The 16,678-nt window shown below is 49.4% G+C and overlaps 7 protein-coding genes across 9 annotated transcripts; 4 read left to right on the top strand and 3 right to left on the bottom strand.

Annotated features, from left to right (window-relative positions):
* The first annotated feature begins 86 nt into the window (after nt 1-86).
* PNO1 (pre-rRNA-processing protein pno1) lies at nt 87-1,593 on the top strand. Its single transcript, XM_007812744.2, has 3 exons — nt 87-294; nt 365-507; nt 570-1,593. Exons 1-3 carry the CDS (start codon nt 219-221, stop codon nt 1,125-1,127), a joined length of 777 nt encoding a protein of 258 aa, XP_007810935.2. The 5' UTR covers nt 87-218; the 3' UTR covers nt 1,128-1,593.
* A 740-nt stretch (nt 1,594-2,333) lies between these two features.
* On the top strand, nt 2,334-3,886 carry ENO1 (phosphopyruvate hydratase; the record flags this gene model as incomplete). The annotated part of the gene is made up of 5 exons (XM_007812743.1): nt 2,334-2,457; nt 2,515-2,768; nt 2,827-2,918; nt 2,985-3,035; nt 3,091-3,886. 5 exons carry the CDS (start codon nt 2,334-2,336, stop codon nt 3,884-3,886), a joined length of 1,317 nt encoding a protein of 438 aa, XP_007810934.1.
* A 1,026-nt stretch (nt 3,887-4,912) lies between these two features.
* Nucleotides 4,913-5,485, top strand: BUB1_2 (protein kinase; the record flags this gene model as incomplete). Its single annotated transcript, XM_066120652.1, has 2 exons — nt 4,913-5,425; nt 5,480-5,485. The coding sequence occupies 2 exons, from the start codon at nt 4,913-4,915 to the stop codon at nt 5,483-5,485; spliced, it is 519 nt and encodes a 172-aa protein (XP_065974488.1).
* A 15-nt stretch (nt 5,486-5,500) lies between these two features.
* On the top strand, nt 5,501-8,082 carry BUB1_1 (protein kinase; the record flags this gene model as incomplete). Its single annotated transcript, XM_007812742.2, has 2 exons — nt 5,501-5,915; nt 5,972-8,082. 2 exons carry the CDS (start codon nt 5,501-5,503, stop codon nt 8,080-8,082), a joined length of 2,526 nt encoding a protein of 841 aa, XP_007810933.2.
* Nucleotides 8,083-8,232: 150 nt separating this feature from the next.
* Nucleotides 8,233-10,212, bottom strand: APN1 (DNA-(apurinic or apyrimidinic site) lyase). Of its 2 annotated transcripts, XM_066120650.1 has the most exons (3): nt 9,728-10,212; nt 8,994-9,605; nt 8,233-8,894 (listed from the first exon to the last, which is right to left on the bottom strand). In XM_066120650.1, exons 1-3 carry the CDS (start codon nt 10,122-10,124, stop codon nt 8,476-8,478), a joined length of 1,428 nt encoding a protein of 475 aa, XP_065974486.1. In that variant the 5' UTR covers nt 10,125-10,212; the 3' UTR covers nt 8,233-8,475. The 2 variants fall into 2 exon arrangements, with proteins under 2 accessions (XP_065974486.1, XP_065974487.1); XM_066120651.1 differs by having other exon boundaries at nt 8,233-9,605.
* A 45-nt stretch (nt 10,213-10,257) lies between these two features.
* DGA1 (diacylglycerol O-acyltransferase 1) lies at nt 10,258-12,287 on the bottom strand. Of its 2 annotated transcripts, XM_066120648.1 has the most exons (3): nt 12,035-12,287; nt 11,771-11,874; nt 10,258-11,690 (listed from the first exon to the last, which is right to left on the bottom strand). In XM_066120648.1, coding segments are annotated over exons 1-3 (1,347 nt in total). In that variant the 5' UTR covers nt 12,036-12,287; the 3' UTR covers nt 10,258-10,448. The 2 variants fall into 2 exon arrangements, with proteins under 2 accessions (XP_065974484.1, XP_065974485.1); XM_066120649.1 differs by having other exon boundaries at nt 11,771-12,287.
* Nucleotides 12,288-12,585: 298 nt separating this feature from the next.
* Nucleotides 12,586-15,496, bottom strand: J3458_014595 (uncharacterized protein). The gene has a single exon (XM_007812739.2). It carries the CDS (start codon nt 14,707-14,709, stop codon nt 12,895-12,897), a length of 1,815 nt encoding a protein of 604 aa, XP_007810930.2. The 5' UTR covers nt 14,710-15,496; the 3' UTR covers nt 12,586-12,894.
* Nucleotides 15,497-16,678: the final 1,182 nt, after the last annotated feature.

Here is a 16,678-nt window from a genome sequence, read left to right as displayed (position 1 = left end):
GCTACGATAAGCCACCACAAATTTTTGTGAAGATCCCGGCGATCGCAAAAGTCGGTGGTGGGCAAATTTGCCTTTACGCCGCTAACCAAGTCTTTCATCGTGCCTTCGCACCATCCAGACTCACCAAAGAAACAATCGCATCATACTTGAGAACGATTAGAGCATACTGAGTTTGTTGAAATACAATATCACTCAGATTAAATTCAAGTGCAATCACCATGCCTGCCCCTACAGCCTTAAAAAAGGCTGAGGAGACCCCGCTCCAGGCTGTGGAGGCCTTGTCCCAGACGCAAGGTACTCCAAATTCCTTCATATTTGATGACGTTGTATATTCTCTCGCAGCTAGCTAACTATTTCTGAAAAGATAACGGGGACGAGTTTCTACTCGGGGAGCCAGATGCTATGCCGGTAGATGCAGACACCGCACCAATAGCAGATGAACAAGAAGATGATTCCATGGCCATCGATGAGGAGGGTCGACCTCGATTTGCTCCGTCCAGAGATATTGTAAGAATTCCAATTACAAGATACAGCAGATTTAGAATGGGAATTTGCTGACCTATGTCTAGGACCCCGTGACAAGAGTCGAAACTCGAAAGATCCCGGTGCCGCCGCATCGAATGACGCCGCTAAAACAAGCATGGCCATCTATTTACCCTCCCCTAGTTGAACACCTGAAACTACAATGTCGAATGAATATTAAACGCAAGACGGTAGAGTTGAGGACCTCGCAAAACACAACCGATTCTGGGGCGCTGCAAAAAGGCGAGGACTTTGTGAAGGCTTTCACCCTTGGCTTCGACGTTGACGACGCTGTTGCTTTGCTTAGATTGGATGATCTTTATATCGAAACTTTCAAGATCAAGGACGTCAGAATCATGCACGGTGACAGCCAAGCACGTGCGATTGGCCGCATTGCTGGCAAGGATGGAAAAACTAAATTCGCAATTGAGAACGCCAGCAGAACTCGAATTGTACTGGCCGACTCTAAAATTCACATTCTCGGCGGATTCAAGAATATTCATATGGCACGAGAGTCCGTCGTGAGTTTGATTCTTGGCAAGCCACCAGGCAAGGTGTATGGAAACCTAAGGACCGTTGCTGCAAGGATGAAGGAGAGGTTTTAACGGCCTGGGGATCAAGAGATGATAGCTTTGGTACATAATGGCGTCAGGGTAAGCATGCATTTACAATTGATGATAATCTCAAAGAAAAGATTTGTCACACGGATGATAGCATCGGAGATAAACCCGATATGCAATGGGCCAGGCGTAAGTTGCTTGAGTAACAGGAATGACACATAGAAAAGCTGGCAAGTGTGTCAACTATGGCACATGCATCCCTGGAAGATTACATGTATTACCGGGAAGTGTACTGTGTACCGTATAGTACCCAGCCAGTCACATGCCTACCTAGGTACCTGCCTACTAGGTGTGCAGTTATTTGATAAACGAACTGCTTCAATTACGTTTTGTTGAAACAAGCCTTCTTGAGAAGTTCTAGCTGGTCATGGGTTTCTGAGCTGCGAATGCCTTATTAGTTACCCGTTTGACAAATTAACGACAGTATCAAGATACGGTTCTTCAATTGTAACCGAACAGAACGATACATTCATCCTCTGCATAATTCCCTGATGTCGCAAGTAAACCCTTATCGGGCACTGGCGAAACGTACGAGCCACTTAGTCGCTGACGGGTAGAGTCCTTTTTTCCTGTGCCTCAGCCCGCCCTATGCATGATGCACGTGCTGTCTTGCTCCTCGCTTTCAGCCCTTGACTGTTGCCCCTCTCTTTCTGGCGCTGTTAGATACTGCCCCACCTGCGACTTGGCCCAAAAACCTCACACTTGACCTCAACAAATACCCTCCTGCAAAGCTTTCTTCAAGCCATTCGAGAAAACCACTCGAAAGATTGCCATCAACCCTCCTGAATTGGTACGTATTTTCATATCTGAGCTTCACTTGGTCTCTCTTTGCTGTCATCCTTTACCTCTGCATATCTACGCTACCATTCTACCCCTCCATACCAGCTGTCATCCGACGGAGATCTAGCCTAAGGCTTGGTCTCTGAGGCATATTCGAACCAGCCCTTTGGCTCGTATTATTCCTCCCAGATTTCTCCTTTGCTATGTGGTTATCTCCCTTGGAGCAAGTTAAATGGCAACCTCCTGTTCCGGCTAATTATATTTCTGTTTCTCGCTCTCTTTTAACGGTTCTGTTGGCAGTGTCCATTCCCTTCCCCTCCCCCACCACAAACGCTGCATCGTCAGTTCAGCTCTTGGCTAACGGTTCTCCTGGCTGTTTTGCAGAATTATATCTAACTACTGACCTTTATAATGGCCATTACCAAGGTTCACGCGCGGTCCGTATACGACTCTCGTGGTAACCCCACCGTCGAGGTTGACGTCGTTACCGAGACTGGCCTGCACCGGGCTATCGTTCCCTCCGGAGCTTCTACCGGTTCGTCCCGATACTCCTCCACCCCAATACTTGTGCAATGCATAACCGAGAATACAGGTCAGCACGAAGCCTGTGAGCTTCGAGATGATGACAAGTCCAAGTGGGGCGGCAAGGGCGTTAGCAAAGCTGTTGAGAATGTTAACACGATCATTGGCCCTGCCCTGATTAAGGAAGACATTGATGTCAAGGACCAGTCGAAAGTCGACTCTTTTCTCAATGGCCTTGATGGCACTGACAACAAGACTAAGCTCGGCGCCAATGCCATCCTTGGTGTCAGTCTGGCTATTGCCAAGGCTGGTGCTGCTGAGAAGGTAGGATGATTGCAACTAGGCTGGCCAATTCAAGATTCCAATTGCTAATTTTGGCAAGGGTGTCCCCTTGTACGCTCATATTTCCGATCTTGCTGGAACCAAGAAGCCCTACGTTCTTCCTGTTCCCTTCATGAACGTCCTCAACGGCGGGTAAGTAACGCTAGGATTACGCATCATTGTTCCATATTATGGGGAACGGAGGGCTAACAAAAGTAGCTCTCATGCTGGCGGCCGTCTTGCTTTCCAGGAGTTCATGATTGTCCCCTCGTGAGTCATAACTACATTGCCTATATATTTGGTCGTTCACTAATAGAACCTGCAGTGATGCTCCCACTTTCTCCGAGGCCATGCGCCAGGGTGCTGAGGTATACCAGAAGCTCAAGTCTCTGGCCAAGAAGAAGTATGGCCAGTCCGCAGGCAACGTCGGTGATGAGGGCGGTGTTGCTCCCGATATCCAGACCGCTGATGAGGCCCTCGAGCTTATCACCGATGCCATTGAGCAGGCAGGCTACACTGGCAAGATGAATATTGCCATGGATGTTGCGTCAAGCGAGTTCTACAAGACGGACGCAAAGAAGTATGACCTTGACTTCAAGAACCCTGATAGCGACCCAACCAAGTGGATCACCTATGAGGAACTCGCTGCTATGTACTCAGATCTCTGCAAGAAGTACCCCATTGTCAGCATTGAGGACCCCTTCGCTGAGGATGATTGGGAGGCTTGGAGCTATTTCTACAAGACCCAGGATATTCAGATTGTCGGTGATGATCTGACTGTCACCAACCCCCTGCGCATCAAGAAGGCTATCGAGCTTAAGGCCTGCAACGCTTTGCTCCTCAAGGTCAACCAGATTGGTACCCTAACTGAGTCTATTCAGGCAGCCAAGGACTCCTACGCTGACGGCTGGGGTGTCATGGTTTCCCACCGATCCGGTGAAACAGAAGATGTCACCATTGCCGACATCGTCGTGGGTATCCGATCTGGCGAGATCAAGACTGGTGCCCCATGCCGCTCCGAGCGTCTGGCTAAGCTCAACCAGATTCTCCGAATCGAGGAGGAGCTCGGAGATCAAGCCATCTACGCCGGTGCTAACTTCCGCAAGTCGGTTAACCTCTAAATGCAATGTATCTACCATTATTATTGCCAAAATGTGGCAATTGATGAAAAAGTGGTTTACACACTGTAATGAAGAATGAAAACAAAATGACGGGGTAAAGCGCGCGGGAAGTTAAAAAAAAAAGTCAACGCAAATAGATTCAAATAAGGTAGTGGAAAGTGGAGAGGGCAGGCAATTAACACGAAGAAACAAAGTCTTCAAGTGGTTGCAGGTATTACATCATGTCTCCGTGAGGCCATCCATCACGACAAGGTAACACCTGCCTACCTACTAGGTACCTAGGTAGGTAGGTAGGTCTAGATTGTAGTCACTAGGTTAGTACCTACCGAGTACCCTAAAGTTGTCCTCCGTAGTCGTCGTCTCAAGTCGTGGCGGGGGTTGGGCCGGGGCAGCCACATTGCATTGTGGCTGTTGCCACGGCAACTCCTGAAAGAAACACAACATTGCTGGGAATGAAAACAATGTGGCATGAGTTTTCAGTCACTGACATCTGACATCAGAAGTCACAGTCAAAAAGAACTGGCTGCTCCAGTGGATTCTAACTCAAAATGGTAGCCTCAAGTAACCTGATCGATTTCGATGTCATCGAAGGACAAAAGGAGAACATACAGTCTTTGCCCGGTGGACGATCGGCAAGGAAGTTAGCAGAGTTGTACTCTCCATCACCTCTGCATAAACTCGCGACACCGACTCCCTCGGATACCAAAAATGTCCACGATTGCATTCGCGCCGAATATGAGGCAGAAATTCAGAATATTTCTGAATCAGATGATCCGCTGGACGTGTTCGACAGGTACGTCAGATGGACACTGGATGCGTATCCAACGGCACAAGCAACTGCACAATCGCAGCTGCACACGCTGCTTGAACGCGCCACAAAGACATTCATTACCTCTGCACAATATAAAAATGACCCTCGCTACCTGAGGCTCTGGGTTCATTACATCCACTTCTTCTCAGACACCCCAAGAGAGACTTACATGTTTCTCTCGCGTCATGGAATAGGAGAAGGCTTGGCCCTCTTTTATGAGGAGTACGCTGCATCGGTTGGAAGCTGCAGGAAGATGGGCACAAGCAGAGGAGGTCTATAAGCTGGGAATTGAGCGTGAGAGTAGGCCTGTTCAGAGATTGATGCGAAAGTACAAGGAGTTCGAGGAACGAATGAGGCAGCAGCCGGCTGACGCCATTGAGCCGTCGTCGCCAGCTCTTCCTACCGTACGTCCAGCGCTGGCCGCAAAGGTCGATCCTTTTGGATCTTTGTCGCGGCCCAACGACCCTCAAGCGTCACGACCTAGGAGCGGTGCCGGCAGCGCCGGTTCAAAGCCAGCCAAATCAAAGCTTGCTATCTTTTCAGATGCGGATGCCAAGCCAGCACCTTTGTCATCTAGGGGAGAAGGTCTCAAGGGATGGGAATCAATTGGATCCTTGTCTGACCGTAAGAAAGAAAACGTCGTGGAACCGAAGCCGTGGCTTGGAGAGACGTTGAAGGCCGGTGGAAAGAAGAGTACTGCGCCGAAGATGGCAGTGTTCAGGGACACGGTAAGTTTCCGAACTCAATACACCCTTTCCAAGCCCATATATTGATGAGAATAGGACTAATTTATTGGCCCTGGCATGTATTCGTTAATCCAGTCGCTATCTCAAATAAACAATGTCGTCCTTGTATCGGCCAAAAGCCAAGTGACTGTACACCCGCAAACAGGAAAGAAAGAATACATATTCGTTGACCTTGCAGCTGTGTACCCAACCCCGGAAGAACCCGGTTCAGAACTGAGTTTCGAAGAAATTATTGCGGCACGCCGGGGTTGGTTGGATCGGTCTTGGAGCCATGAGGCCGTGGAGGAAGACCTTGTCCCTGAGCCGATACAAGTTCTCAGTGGGATTGAGGAGATCAGCCGCGGTGTCAGTAACAAACTTGCTATTCACCAAGATCCAATGTTGTTCGATGAAAATGGAGGCATGAAAGAGCATCTTCAAGAGCCTCGTGTTGCAAAGAAGAAAATCATGGAAGTCAACGAGACCCAAATCAGTAAGCCAGATATCAAATTTTGCCTTATTAGACTCGCGGGAGTTAACATTTTCTAGTCAAGGCAAAATTGGACTCTCCTTCAGGTCCCAAATTTCGCAAGAAGCAAGCATCTGAGCCGACGATGACGCTCCACACGAAGGCAGCGACTGACGATATATATGACATTTTTAACGCTCCTCTTAAGCTGAACAACGAAAACGAAAATGCAGAGGATGAGGATTACGAGACAGATGGCGACTATACCACTGACGGCGAAAGTACAGGCACAACTAGACAACTCGATGTTACCAGTCAGCATGGCGACGACGGGGCTGCTGACACACAGAGTCTAAGTGAGTGGTCAGAATTTTCAGCTCAAAAGCACATCCCAAATGTTGAGGAAGAGGATGTGGACGGCACTCTTCCAATACACAGCGAGTATGACGGCCATGTTGAGGAGGCAGAATCCGGAGAGCAGACCTGTCCAACAACTTGTCCGAATGATGAAGCAATAGTTGCATCTTTGGATGAGCAGTCTTCTCCGAAAACCCGCACAATATTTGTTCCCATTCCTCCAGAAGATTATGACCCTCCGACACGTCCGTATAGGGACCCGGCCGAGGTGGCGAATAATCGACTCCCGTTTATGACGCCAATTACGGAGCGGACAGAATGCTCACTTGATGTTGATCTTCAACGTCAAGACACATTCAAAACACCATGTAGACGAGATGGAGCTACCAACGCCATGGGAGAAGATCATTCCGACGACGAGCCCTTAAGCAGTCCTCTTAGAGAAATTGTAGACGACGAATGTCCTATGCCGAAAATCCCTGCTGCCCTAGTCCCAAAATCCAGATCCATTGTCAAGGGACCATCTACCAATGCGATTGCCCCAAAAGGCCCCGTTATTAAAGATATCCAATGCAATCCCGTTGACATCTCTATCCGTCAAGAAATTCTAAACAACCTTCAGCCTCCTCTGAGTTCGTATGCCGGGTTCTACGACCGAAGTGGGCAAAAATACGAATTCGGAGCTGATATTCGCAAGTTTACCAAGGCCTTGAACAGATTGAGCAAGGGCGGCACCGACAAGACGGGACCTCTCCCATCTCCAGTCCTGATTAAGTTTCCCAACACAAGCCGAGTATATACCTTGAAACGGGAGCTTGGTGCAGGAGCATTTGCCCCTGTCTATCTAGTCGAAAACTCTTCTCCGCAGGAGGATGAAAATGACGAGAATGCAGTAGCCACAATGGGCAAAGGCATGTTTGCTGTTAGCCACCGAAGTGAGTTGGAGGCACTCAAGATGGAAGTACCACCAACTCCCTGGGAGTTCTACATTATGAGGCTTGCACACTCTCGTTTGGGTCCGCAGCACCGTGCAGCAGCTTCTCTGTCTTACGCCCATGAGCTACAGCTATATCAAGACGAAGGATTCCTTTTTCTACCATATCACCCTCATGGAACACTCCTAGACTTGGTTAACTTCTTCAGAGCCGAACCATCTGGTTTAATGGATGAGCAATTGGCGATGTTCTTCTCCATTGAGCTTATGCGCACTGTTGAAGCTCTTCACGCCAAGAACATCCTGCATGGTGATCTAAAGGCCGACAATTGCCTGCTTCGGCTAGATACGATGTCTTCGGAGCAACCTCTATCAATGCCATGGAAAGCGGATGGAAGTGGCGGTTGGGCATCAAGAGGCATCTTTCTCATTGACTTTGGTCGGGGCATTGACATGAAGGCCTTTGTCTCGAACGTGGAGTTTATCGCCGACTGGAAGACTTCATCACAGGACTGCGCGGAGATGCGCGAAGGACGCCCGTGGACATGGCAAATCGACTACCACGGTCTAGCAGGTATCATTCACTGTCTCCTCTTTGGAAAGTACATTGAAACTCAACGATGCGATCAAGGTGGGCTTGGTCGTACCGGCAGAAAATATAAGATCCGTGAAAGCTTGAAGCGATACTGGCAGGCAGATCTTTGGTCTGATTGCTTCGAAGTGCTGCTCAACCCCGGGTCATTTTTGGAATTCGAAGACGGGTGTAGGATGCCGGTGCTGAAGTCTTTGAAAAGCGTGCGAGGAAGAATGGAACAGTGGCTCGAAGCAAACTGTGACCGTGGTGTCGGCTTGCGATCTCTAATTGGCAAGTTGGAAGTATACGCAAAAACTCGCAGGTAAAACGAAGCCTTGATGCGATTTCATGGCTAAGAGAGTATCTCATTCAAGTTATTTTGACTCAAGTCAGGAGCCGTCGCTATCTCATTCACACTATTAGGCTTATTGGGCAGACATTGTTTGGCGTTTCTCCTGAGCGTTTGTAGCACCGAAAACAATTAGCGGGATAAGCAATATCTGTTGAACTTTTAATGGTACATATAATATTACATATACATAGAGGAAGAACATGACAAAGCCGATGGTTATTCGATTTCATCTTCGTGTCGGCACGGCCAGAATCTTCCGCTTTACCAGCTATTTCGATCCAAGAGGAAAACGTGCCGCGTAATGCATAGCCGGTATGTAATAAGGTCTTAGGATCCCATGATGCTGAAGAAGGGTTTTTGGAACCGTCTAGTCACTCTCTTCGCCTGAGTCGTGTGCATTCTTCCTCTGTTTTACACCACTCTTTTTCGCCCTTGAACCCTTCTTAGCATTCTTGGCCGATCTTTTGTCAACCTGGTCTTGGATTCTGTTGCGCTCTGCTGCACCTTTGGCCTGAAGTTCTTTTTCTTTCTGCTTGAACTCGTCGCTCTCTGGGTCCATTCCTATGAGGCTCTCTAGTAGCTTGATTTCATCTGCCCAGACTTGCTTGTCTTCAACCGTCTTTCCGTCTGGGCCCTTCTTCTCAATGGGCGTCTCCAGGATCATGGGCATGTTGCAAAAACCATCGCAGTTCATGACGCTGTGGAACGCGCGGAGGCCTAGAAAGCCAGTTCCAATATTCGCATGCAGGTCTCGATTGGAATTAAGGGGGGCTTTACTATCATTCACTGGGAAAGGATATTAGCTTTACTACAAGGCGCGAAACGTGTTATGGTTTATCCTGCGTAAAATGTTGTCGACGGTATTGACGGGTAGGCAATGCTTACAGTGGAAAGCCTTGAGATATTTATATCCGACAGTCTCGTCGAATGCCTTCATGGTCTTTTTAAATGCATCCGGTGTTCGTAGGTCGTATCCAGCTGCGAATGCATGGCAGGTATCTATGCAGACGCCTACTCGATCCTTCTGCTCTACCAGCGCAATAATGTCCCTCAAGTCTTCCCAGGTTGAGCCAATCACGTTGCCCGCACCGGCCATATTCTCTAGAACTGTAATCACTGATTGAGTCGCCTTGTGCGAACGGTTCAATTGTGCAGCAATCCGGTCAATCGCCGCTGGTCGAGCCTCTCCCCCGGTTGAGCCGGGATGGAAGTTGTACAACTTGATCCCGAGTTGTTCACATCTCTCGAGGTCGTCAACGAAGCTTTTGTAGGCTTGTGCGGCCTTGGACTCGTCCGCTTGCGCCAGATTGACGAGATACGACCCATGGGGTAGGGCATGCTCTGCGGTGCTGTAATTGTGCTCTTTGCAGCCGCTAGTGAAGAGGTCGCGGGCCTCTGTAGAAATTGGGGGGTTGTCCCATTTGCGTTGAGACTTGAGAAAGAGAGCGAATGAGTTGGCTCCAATCTGGACGGCGTTGGAAACGGCATTTTGGACCCCTATGCGAAAAGATGACGACGTGTGATTAGTTCTGAACAGGGTAAATCTAGTACATTCTGTGGAGGACGTGAAAGGGGCTGTATTCCATCTTGATCCGTCCCAACTCTACCCACAAACTCACCTCCAGCGGCACTAACATGAGCTCCAATGTACATGGCCTTGGTCAGGGAAGATATGGTTGTCCTGTCTGCCAACTTCATTGCGCTTTCTTCGGCATTTGCCTTCGCCTTGGGCCTTCTTTGTTGCTTTTTATTATGTGTGCTATCTTCTCTTTCGGTTACGGAGTTTAACTTTCGCTTGCCGGTGATGTTTATTGCCGCTTTCGTGACGGCGCTTTTCGACTTCTTGATGGTTTTGGGAGTCGCCCCGTCAGAGTCCTCGTTGTAGCTTACCACCTGCCGTCTCCTAGGGGATGCGCGAGGCATTTTTTCAGAGAAATGGCTTGATTCAGACGGGATGTCGTCGAATGGGATGTCGTTTCGAGCTTCGAAAATAGCAGACCTCTTCGCTGACCCCATTACACTCACGCGACCCAAACCGGAAAGTTGTGAACGCGAAGTCACGTGCGTGACACAGCTCGGCAACCCACAAACGAGTAGTTTAGAGTAGTCATTGTAGACGGTAAGACAAATGGGGTCATAAACAAATGGGGAAAAAATGATTGATTAAGAGTGCACTATTTTCATCGTAGGTTTGCCGGGACAATTCTACCTTGCGTGTTGTCGAACACCGTCTTCAAAGCCTCTATTAGAGTAGCCAGTAGTTATTATTGATCGAGTTACAAACAAGTTCGCCACCAGATAACAGATAGCATTCAGAGGCGTCATGGCGTTCGCAACCTCTTACGACAGAATGCGCAATTCAGGAACGGTATTCAAATTTGAAAATTTGTCCTTGTAAGCGTCATAAAGCCGTTCAACTTCCTCCACATACAATTCGTGGTATTTGTCAATAACTTCTTGAGAGGGGTGCTCTTCGGTTGGCTCGTTGATCTCAATAGGCCGCCCGACCACAATATTGACGGCCCGTCGGTAAGGCATCAAACCAACATCATAATTGAGAAGTCCACGGCCATGAAGAGCCGGGATCGTAAATTTGAATACTTTCAGAAGGATCATTTGGATCTTGTGGACCATGGGATGCGTTTTCGGACTCAGTTGATCGTACAAGTCATTCTCACCGAAACCAATCACCGGCACTAGATCTGCTCCCGATCTCAGGGCCATCTTGACAAACCCTTTGCGCCCTTTGAGAATCAGGCGAAGCGTTCCGGGTTCGGCTTGGAGAGATTCACGAGCGCCTCCAATAACAATTGTGACCGCCCGCCCCTGCCCATCGTTGCTAGCTCCTCCTTTAGACAGGGTATTTCGAATAGATTCTTTCGAAACAGATCGGATTCCCATGGCCAAGATCCAGTCGCGGTAGAATGGAAGGCGAAAATTGGAATCGAGTGTCAACAAACTATTGGTAATACCAGGGAACTTCTCTGAGAATCCCAATGCGTTGGTAGCAAAGGCACACCAGGCGCCATGGGAAATGATCCCATGCGGATGATATCCAAAAATGTACTTCCTGTTGGGAGGAAGGTCGAATGTCTTATGAAGCGCGGCTGGAAAGTATCCCGCAAATAACTTCCAAAGCGGCAACGATCGAAGCCATTCAGATCTGTAAGAAAGTTTGCCGTCTATCGCTGCGTTAGAAAACGACAGGTGAATAAGGTAAGGAACGAGGATGGGCCAGGTCAGGGGGTTCGCGCAGCTGAACCAGAAACAGGACACCAGCACGACAATAGACATAGAGTGGAAAAGGACTGCTGCTGTCTGCATACGACGTTTAAAGGGCACACGAAGGGGGGCGAATCGAATCCCTCCAGCTCTCCAAGCCTCTCTCTCGTGAGCCTCTCGGTGCATCCCACTAAGGAGGGCAGGATAAGGCACGTAAAACCCGTTGGTAATCATCCTTTTATCCTCCTCGAGCTTGTCGTTTTGAAGAGCTGCAGAATATGACTTGCCGTTTTCCTCCACCACAACATTGGAATTCGATGATTCAGATTGATCAATCAGTTTGCCATAATGTGGCAGGTCCTGTCCAGCCTCGCAATTACAGATTAGTTCGAATATTAGAAAATGGATCGATGTAGAAAGAATACCATGGTGTTACTTACCGTCTGAACTGTTGTGTCTGAATCTTCAAGGTCAAGGGGTGGAAAGTCCTGCCTACCATGCGGATTCGACCCCAGGACAACCTTTTCGTTCGTTTCACTACCCACTGCAGTAAATATCCGTTAGTAAGAATATTATTTCTCTGTCTGTCCAGTTTCTATGGCATTGAGGCAGCTACAAGCCCTCTAGACTCCAGAAGCAAGCTCCCCTTTAACAGCAGCAATTGAATTGCTCAGCACGACGAGACGATGTCAAAGGAGACTTACTCCCTGACGAAAGTTTAGCCTGCGATTTTCCTCCCCGTTAAATTCCGATCCAGTTCACCGGTCTTCGTAGTAGCAAGAGGGAAATCTCGCTAGCCCGCGTAGTTGCTATGCGTCTGAAATGACGCCTTTAGGCCGCCCACCCCCTCGAAAGAGTGAGATAGAAGTTATCAGAGGTCGCCCCCGGTCGAATACTTTGGATTTAGTGAGCGGTACAGATTTAGTGAGCGGTACAGATTGCCTGCCTCGTAGCTGCTAGTGGACGGATAGATTTCGAAGCTTCCTACTCTGCTCACAAGCTCAGGTCTCATGTGTTCAACCCCAATGACGTACGAGACACAATGACTGGGCACGTGCAAAGTCAAGTCCCAGCATAAGCTACTTTCTCCATTAGGCCCACTGGAGTACCTGCACAATCCTGGACGGCCCGTCGCAGTGGCCCAACGGTTTAACAACAGGGCTACTGCTCATGACGACACAACACAACCACGAAGGCGTCCATTCACAACCAATTTGACCAATGCATTTGGCCAGAAGGGGAGAGAGAGGAGGCTCTTAACTACTGCGTCACAAATGAGCCAAATTACGGTATGCGAGAAACACCCTTGTTATATAAGTACAATTCCCAGACCAAATAATCTCCCAAACCTATAATGTAACATCCGATTGCCGCCTTTTAGTTCACAACGGTTAGTCATCCCATTCCTATTCCATAATCCGGAAAAATCAAAACGCCAAACTATGAGCAATTCTAGTGAGGCGCCTGTATTACAGGACCCAGCTTGCTCATTTTTTCCATCAGCCCTCCTAAATATCACGTAAAGGTAGAAGAAAGAATCCAGATGAGGCCAAGTCGCTAACCCTCACGTAGTCGAAGCACCTTCAAGAGTATCAAGTTGTTTCTTCAGGCTAGCCACCTCCTGGTCAAGTAAAACAACTTTATCTGATAGAGACTTGATCTTGTCCTCTAGCAGACGGATATATTCCCAAACGCTAGGGTCGCTTTGCGCAAACATATTGCCACTATCGCCGGAAGGCTGAGCACCGCTCGGTGTGCGACCGTGAGAATATGTGCCAGGATTTGGTGCCACAAATCCTGGATGTGACAATCCTGGTAGTTTGGGTCTTGCCTGGCCGCTGCTGTGTGGTGACTGCAGGTCCGATGACGGCCTGCCAACTTGCTGCTGTTGATATTGTTGAGTCATAGTAGGGGACCGTTGTCTCGCCAAGTTCGCCGAGTCGTGACTTGGAAGCCCGGGGCTAAGAGGCTTCGGACTCTCCGTCATACCCGCCTGTGAGTACGTTCCCAAGCCTCCAGGGCCGCCGGGAATAGAGGAAACGCTGGTGTTTGCCGTGTGGCCGCTCGCCATGCTGTCGGGAACACTGGTGGAGCTAATCGTGCCAGCCTGGCTTAGATTCACATTCGGTGGATATAGGCCGCTCGCTGCCGGTCGAGGACCTGCTGGAGGATATGTGCGAGAGTGTGCGCCATAGTTGTCACTAGACGAGTGCTGTACACCCATGCTTGGAAGACTTTGTCGTCTGAGCTCTTCATCTTCCACACCATCGTAGGCCACTCCTGACATAGTTGAATCATCTCCTTCGCCTATGGTCCCCTCCAAATCATCACCGTCAGCAAAGCTGCCCATGCTAGCTCGTCGACCCGCACAGCCTCCTGCTCCTTTGCTATGTCGTGCCAGAGCATCTCCACGCGCGAATTTCCGATCACACTTTGGACAAATATGTGGTTTCTCTCCTGTATGGAGTTTTCCATGTCGTTTCAAATCATGAAGCCGGCGAAATCGCATTTGACACTCCGTACAGACATATGGCTTTTCTTGGCTATGGGTCAAGAGATGGCTCTTGAGATTATGATGGCGTGTAAACTCAGTACTGCAATACGGACACTTGTGTTTTTTGCCACCAGATGATGTGGGTGAGCTCTGGATCTGGCTAGGCGTAGGGAAGCTCATGCCTCGACTGAGTGGTTCAGAGAGGTTTGCGGTAGTTTGTAAAGACCCAGCATACGACATTGAATCAGGCTGTGGTCTCTCGTCCGGTGACATAAGTTGGTGACCTTGGACTTGATCATTTTTCTTGGAATCCAACTCCATTGGGGCGGGGCTCTCGGCAACAGGGGCGGATGGTACATTGTTTGAATTTGCGTTCGCATTTGCAGGGGGGCTACCTTCGTCACGATCATGGTCATCCATATGGGCAGCATTCCCGGCAGCCATGGAGAGCTCAGTTGCCGCTTTCGTTGCAGGCTCCATGTTTGCGGTCGGAGCAAGCTGAATGGCGTCAGAAGGACGGCTCATCGCTTGAGCGACACCGGACATTAGGGACTCAAGTACTGAACGAGTCGGGTTAGGGCTAACGGAAGGACTGTGAGCCTGCTCCTCGACCCTTCGTCGATTCTCGTCTTCGAGAGCCGCGGCGCCTGTGAGAGGCACGGCAGGTCGAGTGGTCGTCGCAAGAGACAGTCGGGCGACCTTGGAGGGCGAGCCGAGTGAATTGGAAAGCTGCGCAGCACGGGATCGCGGTGACACGGACTCGGATTCGCGTTGTCGTTTAGTTAGTCTCACGATGTCGTCGGATGGGGCTGTGGTAGCAGAGACAGAATTCTGTTGACCGGGTGGCGGGCCTTCTGTTGCAAGACTGGCAACGTTTGATGCCATAGAAATCCTTAAATTAACGTATCTAACGAATTGAAGAAATAGGTTCAACCATGCGAGACGATGCCTACTGTCAAAATTATGGGCAGTTTAAATCATCGAAGCATGTTGAGGCTGCCGTTATCCAGGTGTGGCTGAAGAACGTGGCGAGAGCTTGACCTTTTGTTTTTTTGTTTTTTCGTTATTTTTTCTTCGGCCTGATTTAGACGTTCGAGAACGACGAGCGGTAGCGAAATGGCGAAGAGTAGGAATTGGGGCCTAATAGAATTCAAACTCAGGGGATGACGGTCTCGAAATAATTTCCGGGTCATTTACTGGCTGATGGAAAATGTCGCGTGGAAGTGAAGGTTGAGATGTGTAAGATGTGATAAGAGCAAAAGGTGAGAGACCTCCAGAGAGAATGTTGTTCATGCCAACGCCTCCTGGGGCTTCTGGGGCTAGGGGCGCAGTAGGTAGTAGCCAGGCAAGCCCAGTCAACTGTCAGTGTGCAAGCGTCAGGCGAGTGCCAGTGCCAGATCAAGCAAGGCCGGGGTGGGCTGGCAAGCTGGGTAGGCAGGTACGAGTTGCAAGGCGCAAATGTTGGCGTCTGTCTCCACGGCTCCACGGCCAGGTGCCGCCAGTTTAAGTTGGGTACCCTTAAGCTCAGCCAAGGCCAAAATTCCAGCCAAAACGGTCGCTTCAGAACAACCGGTAGGTAAGAGAGAGAGGCACAATGATCTAAATCAGGGTAACACGTTGGCAAGGGCACGAGCGAGCGAGGCGACGTGCTGCGCTTGCAATTGAAGAGGGCGGAACATTGACCGAGCGGTTGCCGAAGGGTGGCGCGGTCAGCGAACAGAACAGAGGGCGGCAAGGCGGAAAAAAAAATCAAGACCCAGAGTTCAGTGTTGAGCTGCAATATGTGGGGACGGATGACCAGCCACAAGAAGCTCCAAAACCACATGTGCAGCTTTAAAAGGCAGACCAAGGCTGTGTCCCAGCCATCGTCTTATGCGTCTTTCTGCGTCGATTAATCCCACCGCATCTCCCCCAGACCCAAAAAGGGTTGTCCATTCAATCCTTGATGGCCGTCTGGGTGTAATCAATGGCTTTCTTCAACTGCTAGTTGGAACTGAATTCTGCATTGGTCGGCAGCGTGGTTTACCTGTGTCAATCTAGGACTGGGCAGAGTCGGTTTACCATCTTTGTCTTGTCGTCACAAAAACCTCACCACTTCCGATTCCTGCGTCCCGCTTGCTGGCCCTGGAGGTAGTTTTTACATTTCCGCCGCCGGGGGCTCCATAACTAATACCCAAGTATTCCTTCCTTGCATCGCCATTCCCGGCATTGCGGAGCAATCCTGCCCTACGGTCAAGAAGATGTTGCTCAGTGCAGAGGTGCAGAGGGCTCTTTGCCGTCAACTGGTACGATCGACCTGCCATGCAAAAAATCCCCCACCGCCCAATATTCCACAAGTAACCGAGGACGGAACCCCTGGTGTGGTCAAACTGGTCAAACACGCCGACTCTGACTCTTTGCCACCTCTCCAGCTAGCGCGACTTTACATTCTTGCCCAGAATACTACTCCGACGGAGTACGCACATCGGGATTACGTCAGTACGTGTATCTACCTACCTTAGCGCGCCAAGGGGTTTTCTGGTGACTGTCTTCCAGCTATCAGCTATATATTAGACTTTTAGTAAATATTGATAATTTAGGACTATTCTTGTGATAGTTGTGCTGTCACCAGAAATAAGGGCCGCGCGCGTAGGTAGGTATAGGTAGGTACCTAGGTACCTAGGTAGGTATGCACGTGTACTTGCTCCACATTCAATGTTTTCCAGTTCATTTGCGTACGGAGTACAGAATAAGGTAACTATCTACTACTTAGTAGTTATCACACTCGTCCACCGAAGTTCCTGCTTTGGTGGCTCGATTCGAGGAGAGAAGATTTGTTTTCTCCTTGTCCCAAGCTGGCGTGTCTCGACCCTTC

The sequence above is a fragment of the Metarhizium acridum genome, assembly GCF_019434415.1.
Source record: "Metarhizium acridum strain ARSEF 324 chromosome Unknown scaffold_320, whole genome shotgun sequence".
NCBI classification, from domain to species: Eukaryota; Fungi; Ascomycota; class Sordariomycetes; order Hypocreales; family Clavicipitaceae; genus Metarhizium; species Metarhizium acridum.
Note: the sequence above shows the minus strand (reverse complement) of the source record. Positions and strands in the feature narration are given on the sequence as shown.

Excerpts from the sequence above, each read along its gene's own strand:
- PNO1 (XM_007812744.2), top strand. The coding sequence starts at position 219 with ATGCCTGCCCCTACAGCCTTAAAAAAGGCTGAGGAGACCCCGCTCCAG. Across the intron at positions 295-364 it reads GGCCTTGTCCCAGACGCAAG|ATAACGGGGACGAGTTTCTA; the intron begins GTACTCCAAATT and ends ATTTCTGAAAAG. Across the intron at positions 508-569 it reads TTGCTCCGTCCAGAGATATT|GACCCCGTGACAAGAGTCGA; the intron begins GTAAGAATTCCA and ends ACCTATGTCTAG.
- APN1 (XM_066120650.1), bottom strand. The coding sequence starts at position 10,124 with ATGGGGTCAGCGAAGAGGTCTGCTATTTTCGAAGCTCGAAACGACATC. Across the intron at positions 9,606-9,727 it reads TCATGTTAGTGCCGCTGGAG|GGGTCCAAAATGCCGTTTCC; the intron begins GTGAGTTTGTGG and ends CTTTTCGCATAG. Across the intron at positions 8,895-8,993 it reads ATATCTCAAGGCTTTCCACT|TGAATGATAGTAAAGCCCCC; the intron begins GTAAGCATTGCC and ends ATCCTTTCCCAG.
- DGA1 (XM_066120648.1), bottom strand. Across the intron at positions 11,691-11,770 it reads CAGACACAACAGTTCAGACG|GACCTGCCACATTATGGCAA; the intron begins GTAAGTAACACC and ends GAGGCTGGACAG.
- J3458_014595 (XM_007812739.2), bottom strand. The coding sequence starts at position 14,709 with ATGGCATCAAACGTTGCCAGTCTTGCAACAGAAGGCCCGCCACCCGGT.